Source organism: Mobula hypostoma, chromosome 14 (genome assembly GCF_963921235.1).
Source record: "Mobula hypostoma chromosome 14, sMobHyp1.1, whole genome shotgun sequence".
Lineage (NCBI taxonomy): Eukaryota > Metazoa > Chordata > Chondrichthyes > Myliobatiformes > Myliobatidae > Mobula > Mobula hypostoma.
Genome location: NC_086110.1, coordinates 20,194,480 through 20,210,852, shown reverse-complemented (window position 1 = coordinate 20,210,852; position 16,373 = coordinate 20,194,480). Strand labels below are relative to the sequence as shown.

General features: G+C 39.7%; 1 protein-coding gene across 1 annotated transcript in view; it reads left to right on the top strand.

The window, feature by feature from the left end:
* The first annotated feature begins 315 nt into the window (after positions 1 to 315).
* The window catches only part of LOC134356600 (palmitoyltransferase ZDHHC1-like), a 30,369-nt gene continuing 14,311 nt past the window's right edge, over positions 316 to 16,373 (top strand). Inside the window, exons 1-4 of the mRNA XM_063067559.1 lie at positions 316 to 519; positions 4,975 to 5,150; positions 6,795 to 6,896; positions 10,703 to 10,827. Of these exons, the coding sequence (XP_062923629.1) occupies positions 316 to 519; positions 4,975 to 5,150; positions 6,795 to 6,896; positions 10,703 to 10,827 (607 nt within the window). The remainder of the gene's footprint in view (positions 520 to 4,974; positions 5,151 to 6,794; positions 6,897 to 10,702; positions 10,828 to 16,373) is intronic.

The window sequence follows — 16,373 nt, the reverse complement described above, 5'->3', positions numbered from 1 at the left end:
AGGTGATGGTAATGCATTTCAAAGCTGTTTGCAAGCTGCCATATAGAAGAAAAAAAAACTAAAAGGTGAGGGTGTGGCAGATGTGAAAATGTTTGTGTAAAGAAAGCCATCTCACAGAATAAATAATATCAAGGTGTATGCAGAGGGAAAGTGAATTGAAAGTACATAGGAACTACTATGAGAACTCATTTTACACTCATGACTGGGTATAAAGTTAACACAGTGTAAACTGAATTGCCTCGACAGTGGAACTACATAACCTTCATTGCTATTTCAAAGTTAGCTTAGATATGACTTTTTGATGTTACATTGCAGATGGAGGGTAGTGAAACTGCACCAGAGGAAAATCGTCGTACTGGAAGACGCTGCACCCCCAGGCGCCCAAAGCTCAATGGTTGGAGCTGGCCACCACATCCCTATCAGATATTGGCTTGGTCAGCCTACGTGTATTTTCTTATTGTTGTAGTTGGTGTACTTATCCCTCTTCTTCCACGGCATTGGATACCTGCTGGCTACATTGTATCCTTTTTAACAGGACTGTAAGACCTTACTAGCACACGTTTAAGGAAGTAATTGCACAGTCTAACCTGTTTCCTTGCAGTGATTTTATGTGCAAGTTGCATCATGCAAAGATGCTGGTTTCAGTTTTGGTGAGCATGGAAATGTAAGTGCATTTGAACTGATAAAGAGCTGTAGTAGAAGTGGGTATTAATCATTGTGTAAAAATATACTGCATGAATTTTATAATTAAGTTTATTCTTCTGATTTAGCACATTTTCCTGTAATAAAGTAGAGTCTAAAGTATTAAAGTAACTACAAGAGCAGGAAATGTTGTTGCAAATGGCGAGCAAGGACTGCCTGTCCCTGCAGGCAAACAGACAAGGGTACCCTGTCATAGAATGGTTACAACATAGGAGGAGATCATTTGGAGAATTGTGTTCATGCTCGTTTTCCATTCAAGTAGCTTGTTAGTTCTACACATTGGCCATTTCTCTGCAGCCTTACAAGATTTTCCCCAACATTTATTGATATTAACGGAGAGGAGGTGTTGGAATTCCTAAAATACATTAGGACGGATAAGTCCCAGGGGCCTGACGGAATATTCCCCAGGCTGCTCCATGAGGCGAAGGAAGAGATTGCTGAACCTCTGGCTAGGATCTTTATGTCCTTGTTGTCCACGGGAATGGTACCGGAGGATTGGAGGGAGGTGAATATTGCTCCCATGTTCAAAAAAGCTAGTAGGGGTTGTCCGGGTGTTTATAGACCAGTGAGCCTTACGTCTGTGGTGGGAAAGCTGTTGGAAAAGATTCTTAGAGATAGGATCTGTGGGCATTTAGAGAATCATGGTCTGATAGGGACAGTTAGCATGGCTTTGTGAAGGGCAGATTGTGTCTAATAAGCCTGATAGAGTTCTTTGATGAGGTGACCAGGCATATAGATGAGGGTAGTGCAGTGGATGTGATCTATATGGATTATAGTAAGGCATTTGACAAGGTTCCACACGATAGGCGTATTCAGAAAGTCAGAAGGCATGGAATCCAGGGAAGTTTGGCCAGGTTGATTCAGAATTGGCTTGCCTGCAGAAGGCACAGGGTCATGGTGGAGGGAGTACATTCGGATTGGAGGGTTGTGACTAGTGGTGTCTCACAAGGATCTGTTCTGGGACCTCTACTTTTCGTGATTTTTATTAACGACCTGGATGTGGGGGTAGAAGAGTGGGTTGGCAAGTTTGCAGATGACACAAAGGTTGGTGGTGTTGTAGATAGTGTAGAGGTTTGTTGAAGACTGCAGAGAGACATTGATAGGATGCAGAAGTGGGCTGAGAAGTGGCAGATGGAGTTCAACCCAGAGAAGTGTGAGCTGGTACACTTTGGAAGGACAAACTCAAAGGCAGAGTACAAAGTAAATGACAGGATGCTTGGTAGTGTGGAGGAGCAGAGGGATCTCGGGGTACATGTCCACAGATCCCTGAAAGTTGCCGCACAGGTAGATAGAGTAGTTAAGAAAGCTTATAGGGTGTTAGCTTTCATAAGTCAAAGGATAGAGTTTTAGGAGTCGTGAGGTAATTATGCAGCTCTATAAAACTCTGGTTAGGCCACACTTGGAGTGCTGTGTCCTGTTCTGGTCGCCTCACCATAGGAAGGATGTGGAAGCATTGAAAAGGGTACAGTGGAGATTTACCAGGATGTTGCCTGGTTTAGAGACTATGGATTATGATCAAAGATTAAGGGAGTTAGGGCTTTACTCTTTATTGATGACAGGAGTGGAACTTAGTGTGGCTTTCTGATGCTGGAGCCCATCCACTTCAAGGTTCAGACATGTTGTGCATTCAGAGATGCTCTTCTGCACAGCACTGTTGTAATGCATGGCTACGTGAGTTGCTGTCACATTCCTGTCAGCTTGAACCAGTCTGGCCATTCACATTTCTTCCCTTTTCTGATGTTTGGGCTGAGTGTCAACTTCATTGATTAATTAACCTAATTAATTAACTCTTAATTGATTTTCCGTTAGTTATATACAGTTGAAGTCAGAAGTTTACATACACTTTAGCCAAATACATTTAAACTCAGTTTTTCACAATTCTTTTGACATTTAATCCTAGAAAACATTCCCTGTCTTAGGTCTGTTTTTCACTACTTTAGTGATCACTACTTTATTTTAAGAATGTGAAATGTCAGAATAATAGTAGGGAGAATGATTTATTTCAGCTTTTATTTCTTTCATCGCTTTCCCAGTGGGTCAGAAGTTTACGTACACTTTGTTAGTATTTGGTAGCTTTGCCTTTAAATTGTTTAACTTGGGTCAAATGTTTTGGGTAGCCTTCCACAAGCTTCTCACAGTAAGTTGCTGGTATTTTGTTCCATTCCTTCGGACAGAACCTGTGTAACCGAGTCAGGTTTGTAGGCCTCCTTGCTCACACACGCTTTTTCAGTTCTGCCCACAAATTTTCTATCAGATTGAGGTCAGAAAATGATGTCAAGTCTGATTCATACTTGGGAGCAAGTTCCAAACACCTGAAGGTACCACATTCATCTGTGCAAACAATAGTACGCAAGTATAAACACCATGGGACCACGCAGCCGTCATACCGCTCAGGAAGGAGACGCATTCTGTCTCCTAGAGATGAACATACTTTGGCGTGAAAAGTGCAAATCAACCCAGAACAACAGCAAAGGACTTTGTGAGATGCTGGAGGAAACAGGTAGACAAGTATCTATATCCACAGTAAAATGAGTGCTGTATCAACATAACCTGAAAGGCTGCTCAGCAAGGAAGAAGCCACTGCTCAAAAACCGCCATCAAAAAGCCGGACTACAGTTTGCAAGTGCACATGGGGACAAAGATCTTACTTTTTGTAGAGATGTCCTCTGGTCTGATGAAACAAAAAACTGAACTGTTTGGCCATAATGACCGTCGTTATGTTTGGAGGTGTATGTAAACTTCTGACTTCAACTATACCTGTGACTTTTAGTTCTTTACCCCTTCACCAAAGGGGACAGCCTCCTACTATCCCCTCTGTCCAGACACCTCATCACTATCAAATCTACACTCAAGAGTCCTCTAAGAAAAGTGGTGCAAACTTTTGTAATATCTCTAATTGTTGTATCACATTCCAGGAATCACTCTCATAAATTTTTTTTTATTGCACTCCGTAAAACCTTCACATCTTTGCTGTCATGGGATGACCAGTACTGAATGTGATGCATATGTTTATAAAGCGTCTGCATGACTTCTGAGTCCAGTGTAACTTTCATATCCCTCCATGGGTTTACTCCCCAAATTCATTCTGGTGAAACTTTGAACTTTGTTGCTCACTGTTTGTTGTACACCTTGAGTCCACCTAAAACGTGGTGTTCCAATTTTAAAACTCCCTCTCCCCCCTCCCCCATTGTGGCGCTCTTAAACCGTACTACTTTAACTTGTTTAAATTTCTTCAGGTACAACACCATTAAATTTGATGATGCTCTGTTGAAGTGTGGCTTACCAGTCTACTGGATCAGACACCTTTTCTCGTTATTTTTCCCGCTGGTGTGGGTGTCGTGCAAACATATCAGCAGCATCAGCAATTTCTGAACCACAACTATACTTGTGTTTAACCCCTTAAGGCTGATCTAAATCCTACCCCTCCTCCTTATATGCAGCAACAGTTATAATATAATCATGGTGCACCTTCATTTGCATGTGGGTGGGCAAAGTGACTGAGCTGCAAAGACATGCAGGACAAATTTATGAATTATGAGAACCTTTAGGCTGAAAAACCCACAAGGGAGTATTTTTGTTTAATGGGAAAAGCATGAATTAATGACAGAATATTAAAGAAGAATGGTCAGTATTATCAGAGATTTGCTTCAATATTAAATCTAAGCTTTAAATCTGAATACACTACAAAACATGCAACATAAGTTGGGGGAAACTACATTAAAGAATATAATAGTAAACAAAAAATGAGTCACCCCCCCCCCCCCAGGAGGAACTCAACAAGCCATAAAGCATCTATAGAAAAGAATAAAGAGTTGGTGCTTTGGGCTGAGGCCCTTAGTTAGGACTGAGATGTCGATTCTTTAGTGGAGCAGGGTTTAATACAAACAGCCTAATGATTTTACCACCTTAGAAGAACTTACAAATGTTTTTTCAATATTCATGCATATATTTTGGAACTATTCACTTTTACAGTCCTAAGAAATATTAGCATGGATCAAATTAATTAAATTATTTTACTTGGGTGTTGGTTTGACCAGCTTAACACCAATAATGCAAGGCATTTAATTTGGATCAAAGCTGAAATAACTGACTTGCGTGTCTTAATACGTGTATAAAACTACTGTATTTCGTAGTTCCAGCTTTAAAATTATAGCTGGTTGTTATTTGGCTTGGTCATGTCTAATTTTACTTCAGTGTTTTAAAACTGATGTGCAAAGAGTTACAAAATTTCATCCATAGCATTCAGAACATTTTAACCTTAACCCGTTTCAGTATTTTGGTGCTGCTTTTACTTGGCACTTAGGTTTTTATGTGATTGCGGCCACCGTTGACCCAGCTGATGATAGCGTTCGGCTCAAGAGACGTAAAAAATTACCCCCAGTGTTTCGCTGCCGAACACACAAACCTATACTCCGGAAAAGTTACTGCCTGCTTTGTGAAGTTGACGTGTAAGTACCGAACCGAGTAATGCTTCTGTTGCGTAGAACTGAAAAATATACAAAGTAGAGGATCGGTGAGGCTCATTTGATCAATGGCAGTGTGACAGTTGGAGTAACACTTTATAGCACTAGTTGTAAGATGGGGTTCAATTCCCAACACTGTAAGGTGTTTGTATGCTCTCTCCGTGACTGCGTGGCTTCCCTCCAGGTACTCTGGTACCTCCTATATTCCAAAATGTATGGGCTAGGGTTACTAAATTGTGAGTATGCTATGTTTGTGTCCGAAGCATGCTGGTACTTGGGGGCTGCCCCCAGCACATGTGATGGAGTTGTTCTGACTGTGTTGGCCGCTGAGACAAAACAGTGCGTTTTACTGTATGGTTTGATGTTTCAATGTACATGTGACAATTAAAGCTGATCAGATCAGGTTTGAAGAACTTTATACCTAACCTCCGACCTTATGTCTTTGTAGACCTGTGATGTCGTAAGCCATTAGAATAATACAAGATTAAGTATATTATTCAATGCAGATATAAAATTGTCTAAACTGATTTCTTTATGTCTACACCATTAATATTAACAGTTTTGGCCTCCAACCAGTCGTTATTTGATACCTTTCTAGTAAATGCAAATTATTGCAAAGAAATATATAACTGAGCAATAAATGTTGAGAACATGAGATGAAAGAGTGTTTGAAAGTGAGCCCATAGGTTGTGTGGGAACAGTTCAGTGATGGTACGAGTGAAGTTGCCCCTGGTTCCAGAGCCTGATGGTTGAGGGGCAATAACTGTACCTGAATCTGGTGATGTGGACCCTGAGGCTCCTGCACCTTCCTGCTGGTTTTAGAAAGTATGATATTCAGAACGTCCAGAGTAAAACAGCACGGTAATGTATTATCTATCAAACATAATACATTGGAGCACGATTAGGCCATTTGGCCCATCAAGCTTGCTCTTCCATCCATCATGGCTGATTTATTCTCCCGCTCAACCCCATTTTCCTGCCAACTCCCCATAAACTTTGACACCCTTACTAATCCAGAACTTGTCAACCTCTGATTTAAATATTACTTGGCCTCCATAGCTATCCGTGGCAATGAATTACACAGATTCACCACTCTCTGGCTAAACAAAAAGTTCCTTCTCATCTTTGTTCAAAATGGAGTCCTTCTATTCTGAGGCTAAACTCCCCCACTACTGGAAACATCCTCTCCATGTCCAATCTATCTAGGCCTTCCGATATTTCAATGAGATTCCTCCTCATTCTTCTGGACTCGAATGAGTACAGGCCCAGAGCCATCAAACTCCTCTTCATTAACCCTTCCACTCCCAGGATCAGTCTTGTGAACCTCTTCTGAAGCTCCCCAATGAATATCCTGATCTGTGCTCTCCTTGAGACTTTGACTGTTCATCTGTACAGCTTCCCGCCATGTAGTTTCGTTACAGATGCTGTTTTAGAATGCTCTACAATTGGTAGGCTATTTGCACTGCAGTGTTCGTGCAATTTATTCATATTTTGACCGAATCAGAAGTACACTAGGACCCTACAGTTATTCCTCTGTGGGAAAAGTATAGAAGTTCCTATTTTTTCATATTTATTGTAATTTTAGGATGATAGATCATTATAGATTTTGTTTGTATATCTGATTCACAGGGGTTACAGGTCCAAGCACTGCAGAAGATGCAACAAGTGTGTCTGTAATTTTGATCATCATTGTAAGTGGCTCAACAATTGTGTAGGAAGCAGAAATTACCGGTAAGTCAGATTTTTGTATGTTTGTCTTTTCTTTTTCAATGTTTTTATTGATTTCTTACATAAAAGAATAGAGTACAGTAGGAGATATAATCTATATCGATTACAATATATTGGAATCACAAATATAGTCTAATTACTCCATATCCATATTAATTAAATTTAAACATAATATTGAAAAGAGTTAATTTTATTATACAAAAAAATCTAAACCCACTACCGAAAAAAAACAGCTGTTTGGTTAAAAAAAAAAGGAAAAAATCCTTATCATATATTAAAACATATTATTAGCCAACATCTGTGCTTAATAGCAAATCATAAATTTTGAAAATACTTCAAAAACGGTCCCCACAATGTTAAAAAATCTTGTCTAGGTTCAGAGATTGAACAGCGGATCTTCTCTAAATGTGAGCCTGACGTAACATCATTTAACCATTGAGCATGAGTAGGCGGAGTGGCATCCTTCCACTGAGGCAACAATGTCCTCCTGGCTGTAAGAGAAATAAAGGCCAAAATATGACAATCATGTGTCTTCAAAATAATATCATTTCCTCCAACAATACCAAATAAGGCAGTCAAAGGATTAGGTTTAAAATTTACTTTAAAAAGCACCAAAAAAGTTTGGAATACTTCCTTCCAATCTTTTTCAAGACTCGGACAAGTCGAAAACATATGAGTTAGTGAAGCGTCTCCATTGTTACATCTATCACAATAGAGAGATATATCTGAATAAAAACGAGACAGCTTATCTTTAGTCCTGTGGGCCCTATGAACCACTTTAAATTGTAGAAGGGAATGACAGGCACATAACGATGAGGTATTAACCAATTTAAAGATATCATTCCAAGTATCCTCAGAAATTGAAATCTGTAAATCTTGTTCCCAGAGATTTTTAATTTTGTCTAAAGGAATATTTCTCATTCCCAACCACATACCATAAATATTAGATATAGATCCATTATGAAAGGGTTTCAAATTAAAAATTGTATCAAGTAAGGCCAGGGATGTTGTGGGGATGGAACTGGACTCTCTCACGGTGGTGTCTGAAAAGAGGATGCTGTCTAAGTTGCATGCCATCTTGGTCAATGTCTCCCATCCACTACATAATGTACTGGGTGGGCACAGGAGTACATTCAGCCAGAGACTCGTTCCACTGAGATGCAGCACTGAGCGTCATAGGAAGTCATTCCTGCCTGTGGCCATCAAACTTTACAACTCCTCCCTTGGATTCTGATCTCTGGCCTTCAGAATCAATCATACCTTTCCAACAAAATTCACAAATTAAAAGTTCCTTTGTTTGAAAGTGGTGAAGACAAATTAACACTGAACGAGGTCGTTCTCCTGGAGGAGGTCTTGGTACTGGTGATCTATGAGCTTGGTCTATTTTAGATGGAGATTTTAAAATATTCGGAAATAAGTTAGCCAAAAGGTTTGCAAAAAATTCCAAAGGCTGATTGCCTTCCATTAACTCTTTAAACCCCAGAATTTGTAAATGATTTCTTCTGCTTCTATTTTCTAAGTCAATAATTTTCTGTCTTAATTTTTCATTAACCTTTGACTGTTCATCACAGTTCTTTTCCAAGTCATCAGTCTTCATATCCCAACATCTTCAAAGTGTCTTCATTCTCTCTTATCTGTTTATTGTGTTCACTTAAAGTTTTTTGAATAGAATCCAATTTTACATCCATTTGTTTAAATTCAGCGCTGAGTTGCCGGAATTTCTGCTGGAGCTCGTCTGAAAGTTCATTTTTATGCTTCCAAAGTGTCTCCATAAAAGATTCCAAAGTTATAGAAGGGTCCTCTTCTTTTTTGGTAGCTTTGACGCCCCTCATAGTACAGCAATATTGCGTTTAAAAGTAAGTTTTCAAAACAAGTTGGAAACAGTAAATTAAGTAGAGTAGGAGCAACTATAAAAATGCTGCTACTCCATCGGCAGCCAGTAGGTTTCTCATGCTTGTCAATAAGAAAAAATATACATAGCTATTTCCTAATATTTTTGAGTGGAACAAAAATTGAAATTAAACTGTTATGACAATGTATAGTCACATGGTCCTGTTTTAACATCAGTAAATTGAAACTTGGTCCAATCAGAACCCGCTCAAACACAAACCAAGCTAAAGTACTTAAATTTTCAACCAGACCCTGACCATCACTGTGAGTGTAAGTCTCGTATATGCTATTGATTGGAGGTATGATGTAATGGTCCTGATGTGCAGTATTAAGTGGTGTATCGATGGTTTTGCCTAATTCCGAGTGCTGACTTACGTAGAAATTTTATTTCAGTACATCTGTTAAGGTTTTCATTCAGTAAGGTGCAGATGATTTAAACTAGTGTTACTGGACTCACTGCTGTCAGTTTTACTCACGTTTGGGAGTGCTGGGTACCAAATAGATCTCCAAAGTATGTTCAAAAATCGTGTAACTGTACTTTGCACCTTGACATTTAAAAGCTGTGTTTGTTGTGAGGATGTACAGAAATATAATGTAGAAGGAAATTTACAGAATGTACTATTCACTATGCACTGAACGCTTTGAATATTGGAAATCAGAGCTGGAAAATGAACGCCTCTTTGCTTTTGAGATCAGTTTTGCAGGTACCACTGGATGAGGATATTTAACCTCCTGTTTGATTGTGGGACAAGCATAACGTTTCATTTTTCAGTTCAATATTATTTTGCTTTCCCTGATTAAGCTCATCCCATCTCAGCATTTGCTTCAGTGTCCAGATGTTGGTTATTGGTTTTTTATTGTTATGTACCGAGATACAGAGGAAAGCTTGTCTTGCGTACTGTTCATATAGTCAAATGCTTTGAAGTAGAACAAGATGATGATAGAGAATAGAAAGTTACAGAGACAGTGCAGTACAGGTAAGCTGTATAGTGCAGCATCATAATGAAGATTGCAAAGCCAAGAGTCTACTTTATTTCACAAAGGAGCTGTCTTATAACAGCAGGATAGAAGCCACCTTGAGCCTGTTGTAGTTGCTTTCAGACTTGTGTATCTTCTGCCCAGTGGGAGGGGGAGAAGAAAGAACGGCTGGGGTGTTGGAGTCTTTGATAATGCTGGCTGCTTTACAGAGGCAGCAAGAGGTATAGACAGAGTTCATAGAGATGAGACTGACTCCCGTGATGTGCTGAGCCCTGAACACAACTCTCTGCAGTTTCTGCAATCAAAGCCAAGACATGATGCATTCAGATGATCTGATGGCTCTGCTGTACAGTGACAGAAGGTTTTGGAGAATATTCACAGGCAATAACGAGCTGCTTAAAGGTTAACAGATTGGCTGCCATGTTGATTGTGTCAGGTGGACCTCACCACTGTAGACTCTTGCCAAAGACCAAAAGCTAAGGAAGGTGTTCCCATTTCCTCCCAAATGGCAAAGGTGGGTTAATGAGCTGCTGTAAATTGCCCCGAATGTGCAGGTGAGAGATTGATCCGGGGAGCTGGTGAGAATATGAGGAGGATCAACAGTGAGAGTACTGCAAGATTGGTGTCGATGGAGAGCGGCTGTAACAGGCAAAATGCCTGAGGAACTGGTCAGGTCAGGCAGCATCATGGTGAGAAATAAACAGTCAACTTTTCAGCCTGAGGCCCCTCAGGACTCGCTTGACTGTTTATTGAAGAAAAAGTTCATATTTTCTTAATCTTTGCTAGAATTGCTCAGCCATCCCTTCTGCACCACACCTGTTCAATAGGCTCTGAGGGCAGGAAATCAGTAGAATTTTAACAGTTCTGGTCACTGATGTCTTTACAGTGCGCATGCTTTAATACTCATTCACTTGATGTTTTGAATCTGCTTTCTCATGCAGGTATTTCCTGAACTGTGTTATCATTGCTCTCCTTGGTAGTGTGGTAATCGTCATCATTTCAGGCTTTGTGCTTGTTGCATTCTTCATCAATCCAAACCTGCTTCGAAGCAACCCAAAATTTGAATGTAAGTTTATTTGCTAAATTTTAATTTCAATGACGTTATGTTTCGGATGCTTTGTACAAGGCAAGTTGTTTTGCTCCCTGTTTAAATTGACTGTGTCTGAATGATGTGAGGATTCTTTCAGGAGTCACTTCTGTTTCGAATCTTTTTCTTGTGTGTTCATGAATAGAGATGTCTGATGTTTTTGCCTCCTTTAGGCAGGAGCCCAAGACCATGTATAAAGACACTGCAGTTCCATTGGCTTATTTTAGCTAATTTTCCAGAGATGATTTCAATTTCCCTATCCAGGGGTAGTGGTAGATGCAGGTACAATAGGGGCATTTAAACAACACTTAGAAAGGCACATGGATGATTGAAGGAGGGAAGGGTTAGATTGTGGTTCAATGGTTGACTCTGAAGAGCCTTTACTGTGCTGTAATTTCTATGAATCCCATGTGTCACGGACCCCGTGACGGGAATAAAGAACCAGCAGAGATGGAAAACACTTTGGAGTCTCATATCGCTATAAACTAATAATATTTATTAGTAACTACGCAATACAGTAATATAAATGTAGATAAATCAAACAAGTTAGCAATGATTATATATAAAAATAAGTGTGAAATATATATGTATGAAAAAACCAAGCTTCTTTAAGTCTAGGGGTAAAAAGATACAGTCTTAACATGTTGAGTAAATTTCAGTTCAGTTCAGTTCGTGGTATTTAGTTGAGTAGTGATGGAGAGAGAGAGAGAGAGAGAGAGTGAGTTGAGTCTTCAGGTGAGCTGATGCTGTCGATCTTCTCGTCGTCCTCCGAAATCATTTCCAAGTCACCGACTGTGACTTTAACCAGGGGGACCGGTCTTCTGTGGTGGAGCTATCACCCAGGCGAGGGTGGACACATAGACAACTCCCCACCAGTCAACCCCTTCTCCTCAAACTGGAATAGCAACTAGGATCAATCTGCCTGATCGATCCTCCAAAACCCACTTTCTCTGTGGGCACAACAATGCCCATTCAGCGTCCAGATCATGTGTCCTGAGGTCTGTATCATCTGACCTCCCATTTATTTCACCAGGCTGAGCATCACCTGCCATTCAAAGAGTCCCTCCTTCCTTTGTCTGTAAAGGAGTGCACAAGCAGGCAACAAGTCCTTGGAAGTAACATCAACAACCAGCCTTTGGTCACCATAGCAACCTTCAAGCTGCTCAGTGCTGTCTCCAACTCCAACTCAGTAAAAATCCAAAGTTACCTCCAATGCCTTAAGGTGACAGTCCAACTGTTAATCTTCATCTCTCTCTCTCTTTTCCAAAAGCAACATATCGGTGGTAAATAACTCTGTCTCTCTCTCCTTTCCAAACAAACCATCAATGATAAATGTCTCTCTCCAAACACTTAATAGGGGCACTCCTGGATCCCCTCACACATGTTACAAGTGGGGATGTATACTTACACAATATTTTCTCTTGCATTAAGCCATTTTATCAGAGAGGACAAAATAACCCACTGCCGTTATTTATTAGTTGAAGCTAAAATAACATGTTTATTAGTAGACTCTGGGATTGGGCAAGACTACGGCGGAAGAAACAACACAAATTGTCAGATTTCACTTCTAGTGACTGTGCTGTGGATCCATAAGATTTGGACATGAGTCACTGCTTTGAGTGGGTTAATAGCCACAGGCCAGTCTCTCCTTTGCCACACTCTCTCCAGTCCAAGGATGCGAAGATGAGAAGAGGTGGTTCATAGTACTGTGTTCCCCTGTGAGGCACATTTTCCCTGGCGCACAAGTCTGGGGCATTAGGAAAAGGTTCAACAAATGGGGCTATCGGAAATGGATGAAATTCAAGGATTGGGGATCATGGAAGAAATAGAAGCAGATTGGGGGGGATAATGGGTTCAAACATTGTGAAACTCACGTTGTCCTTACTTCATTCACCACGATCGAAAAGCTTAATTATGTCTAGTTTTATGCTAAGTGTAACACCCTTACGAGCACTTTTAGGCTTTTCCGACACCTTCGAACTCATATTGCAAACGGCTGCTCACAGGCACGTGTTTCAGCAATGCCGGCGAGAATGCCGTTCTGAATCCGGGGGAAAACAGCTGCTCGGGACGGGCGCTGATTTTTTATCGCACGCTGATTTTTTTCGTAACAGTGAAAACACCTTCTGAAAGCGAAAACAGGGTACTAATGTCATAACAGTGAGGTTTCGTAAAGCGAGCGTTCGAAAAGCGGGAGACACCTGTACTTTAAGGAGCTGGCCATGGTACTGCATCTTCCCACAATGCTTTGCAGGTGCTGAGCTTGGCAGCGCTGCACTCTGACCTGTGTGTTCCTGTGTCAGCTGACTGGAGGAACTCAGCAATAATTTTAAATACAATTGACATTATACCAAATCTTATTCCCTCACCCCTTTGTGTGAATAAAAACTGACAATATTCTTTTGTTTCTTTTAAACATTTTGTTTTTTTCCTGACATAACTTCTGTATGAGCGAAATTTATTCTGTATCTCAAGATTTTTGGATACTGATTTGTGAAATCTGTAAGTGAATTTCTGTAACCAAGTGGCTTGTAACCCAAATACAAGGTCACCTGTACATGTCAAAAGAGAAGAGGTTCTAACTGTGGGATCTTTATAGATCCCTTAAGAAGGCAGCATCCATCATACGTACTGCCATCACCCAGGACATGCCCTCTTCTCATTGCTATCATCAAGAAGGAGGTACAGGAGCCTGAAGATACACACTCAACGTTTAAGCTTTTTTCCCTTTGTTACAATATTTCTGAATGAACAATGAATCCAAGAACCCTCCTTCACTTCTTACGTTACTGACGTAATTTAATTGTATAGGCAGCGAGACAGAGAGATATACTTACTACAGTACAGTGCAAAAGTCAGTATACAGTACACATGTATAGCTGGGGTGTCTGAGACTTTTGCACAGTACTGTAGTAAGCTTATTGCACTGTACTGCTGCCACAAAAATAAAATATTTCATGACATATGTAAGTGCTGATAAACCTGATTCTGACGTGAGTCCCTATTGTGGACTGAGAGTGGGAAGGGGACAGGAAGAGTGGAATCGTGGTTGGGGAAAAGGGGAGGGAAGAGAGCAGGAAGCATGAGGGAGACATTCTGTAATGATCAATAAACCAATTGTTTGGAATCAAGTGACCTTGCCTGGTGTCTCAGGGCCGGGTGTGTCTGCACCCACATCACCGCCTGCCCCAGCACTCCTGCACTGCCACCTGTCCCAGACCCCTCCTGCCGTACTCCCCGCTCACCATTTCCAGCATCCTTTGCTTCTGCAGATTTACAAGTTTGCTCACCACTCCACGTTGACAAATTACAGCACTGTCCAAGAGCATTAGGCACCCTATTTATATATTTATAAATACAAAGCCTTTTGCACAGTACTGTATATATACCTCATGTAAATTATAATTTTATAACGATGTATTGCAGTGTACTCCAGTGATATTAAACCTGATTCTGATTCTTATGGAAATATTTCTGGGAGAAGAGCAGTGAGTTCTATGGTTGGTGACTTTAAATTCAGACCATTATGTTTACAAAGGGAATGAGTGCATTGCAGCCCCATATAGGCAGCACTTGTTAGGTCAGTTTGGGTAATGGAAATTCTCCCTTGCAGAATTTATAAGTATCACCCTAAAATCTGATGCGGAGTAAGAATTTGTTCTTAAGAAATTCATGTATGGCGGGGATGGCAAACATATAAGCAATTATATTCATCTCTCAGTTCTTTATGCCTGTTTTTCTTTGTATTATGTAGGATAGTCATGTGGATTGCTTTCTAGGAGCAGAACCCTAGCTCCACCACATTCCCACCAAATAACACAGGTTTGCCTGTATTCACCAGCTACAGATTTGGAAAATTAATAGTTTGATTGTCGATTCTAATGCATATTTATAATTTTCCAACTTTATCCCACAATAGTGTCCTGGGTATGACTCTAAACTGCAACCGGTGATGAGGCTCTGATTGGGGATTTTCAGAGCTTTGCTAGATACTAGGTTTCCTAGAATCTATTTGCTAAGAAAACCATGGTCAAATTCACAAAATGTATCACACAACACCAGCGTCAAGAGGATCTTCAAGACAATTCTGAAGATGCTTTGCTCGATAGGATTGATTCTGGTCAGCAGGGGATCCCCGACCGTCATCAAGCTAGTGCTCACAAAATTCAAGTAACACAAAAGAAAATTATTGCCAATTGGAATGTAAGAACCCTATATCAAGCAGGAAGATTGAACTATGTGATAAATGAAATGGAAAGACTAAAGATTAACATCATGGGAATTAGCAAAGTTCGTTGGATAGGTGCTGGAACATGTCAGAATAGAAATAAAACACTAATTTATTATTGTGGAACATCCCATACTAATGGAGTAGATATCCTTATGGATGAAAACATGGCAAAAAGTGTTTTAGGACATTGAGCAATATCAGAAAGAGTGCTCCTTGTTAGATTCACAGGACAACTATTTGGTTTAGCAATTATACAGGTATATGCACCAACAACAGATGTAACAAATGAGGATATAGATAAATTCTGTGAAGAGCTTGAACAAGCAAAGAATGGATGCAAATCTCAAGATATTGTCATGGGAGATCTAAATGCTAAAGTAGGACAAGGTGCTGATGGAAATACCATAGGAAAATTTGGACTAGGGGAAAGAAATGAAAGAGGTGAGAAATGGGTAGAATGGTGCAAGATGAATAATCAGGTCATTATGAATACCTACTTTAAAAACCATCCAAGATGCTTGTGGACCTGGAAAAGTCCAGGTGATAACACTAGAAATTAAATTGACTTTATTACTGTAAACCAAATATTTAGAAACTGAGTGACTCAATGCAAAACGTATCCAGGTGCAGACTGTAATAGTGACTGTAACCCAGTAGTATGCCATGTAAAAGTAAAACTTGAAAAACTAAAGAAGCAAAAACCTGGACAATCCCTTGACTACTCGCAATTAATTAAAAAAGAAAACTTAAAGACAAAAATTGACAATTGAAGTAAGGAATAGATTTCAAAAATCAGTATCAGTTCAAGTTTTTTTAAACACTTAATTCAAATGACTTGATAATTTGAATATAAACTGTAAAGACAGAGGTATTTAAAATCCTGAATTGAAATTCTTAATTCTGTTAATGTTTTGCAGGAAAGTATTTTGAAATATTAATGGTAAACAATACTCCTGCATCTTGATTTAAGTGTGTTTTGGAGATCCATATTAACTAAGGCATTAGGAGTTTCTGGCTTTCATGCAATTACTGTATGCATGAGAACACTACATTATCAATATTTATTTATACTCAGTTATTTCTCATTGTTATAATAATTCCTTGACTCTAAACAGAACATTGAAATATTGTATATTAGTGTATACAGTGTACACACAGTGACTAAAAAGCTTATATTATGTTAGTGTATTTATTTTCTTTGAACATTTGTAAGTCTCACTGATTATATTGCTCTAGTGGAATTATTTTATCGCTTTAGGTACTTTATAAAAATCAGAAAGTCATTGAGCTTTTA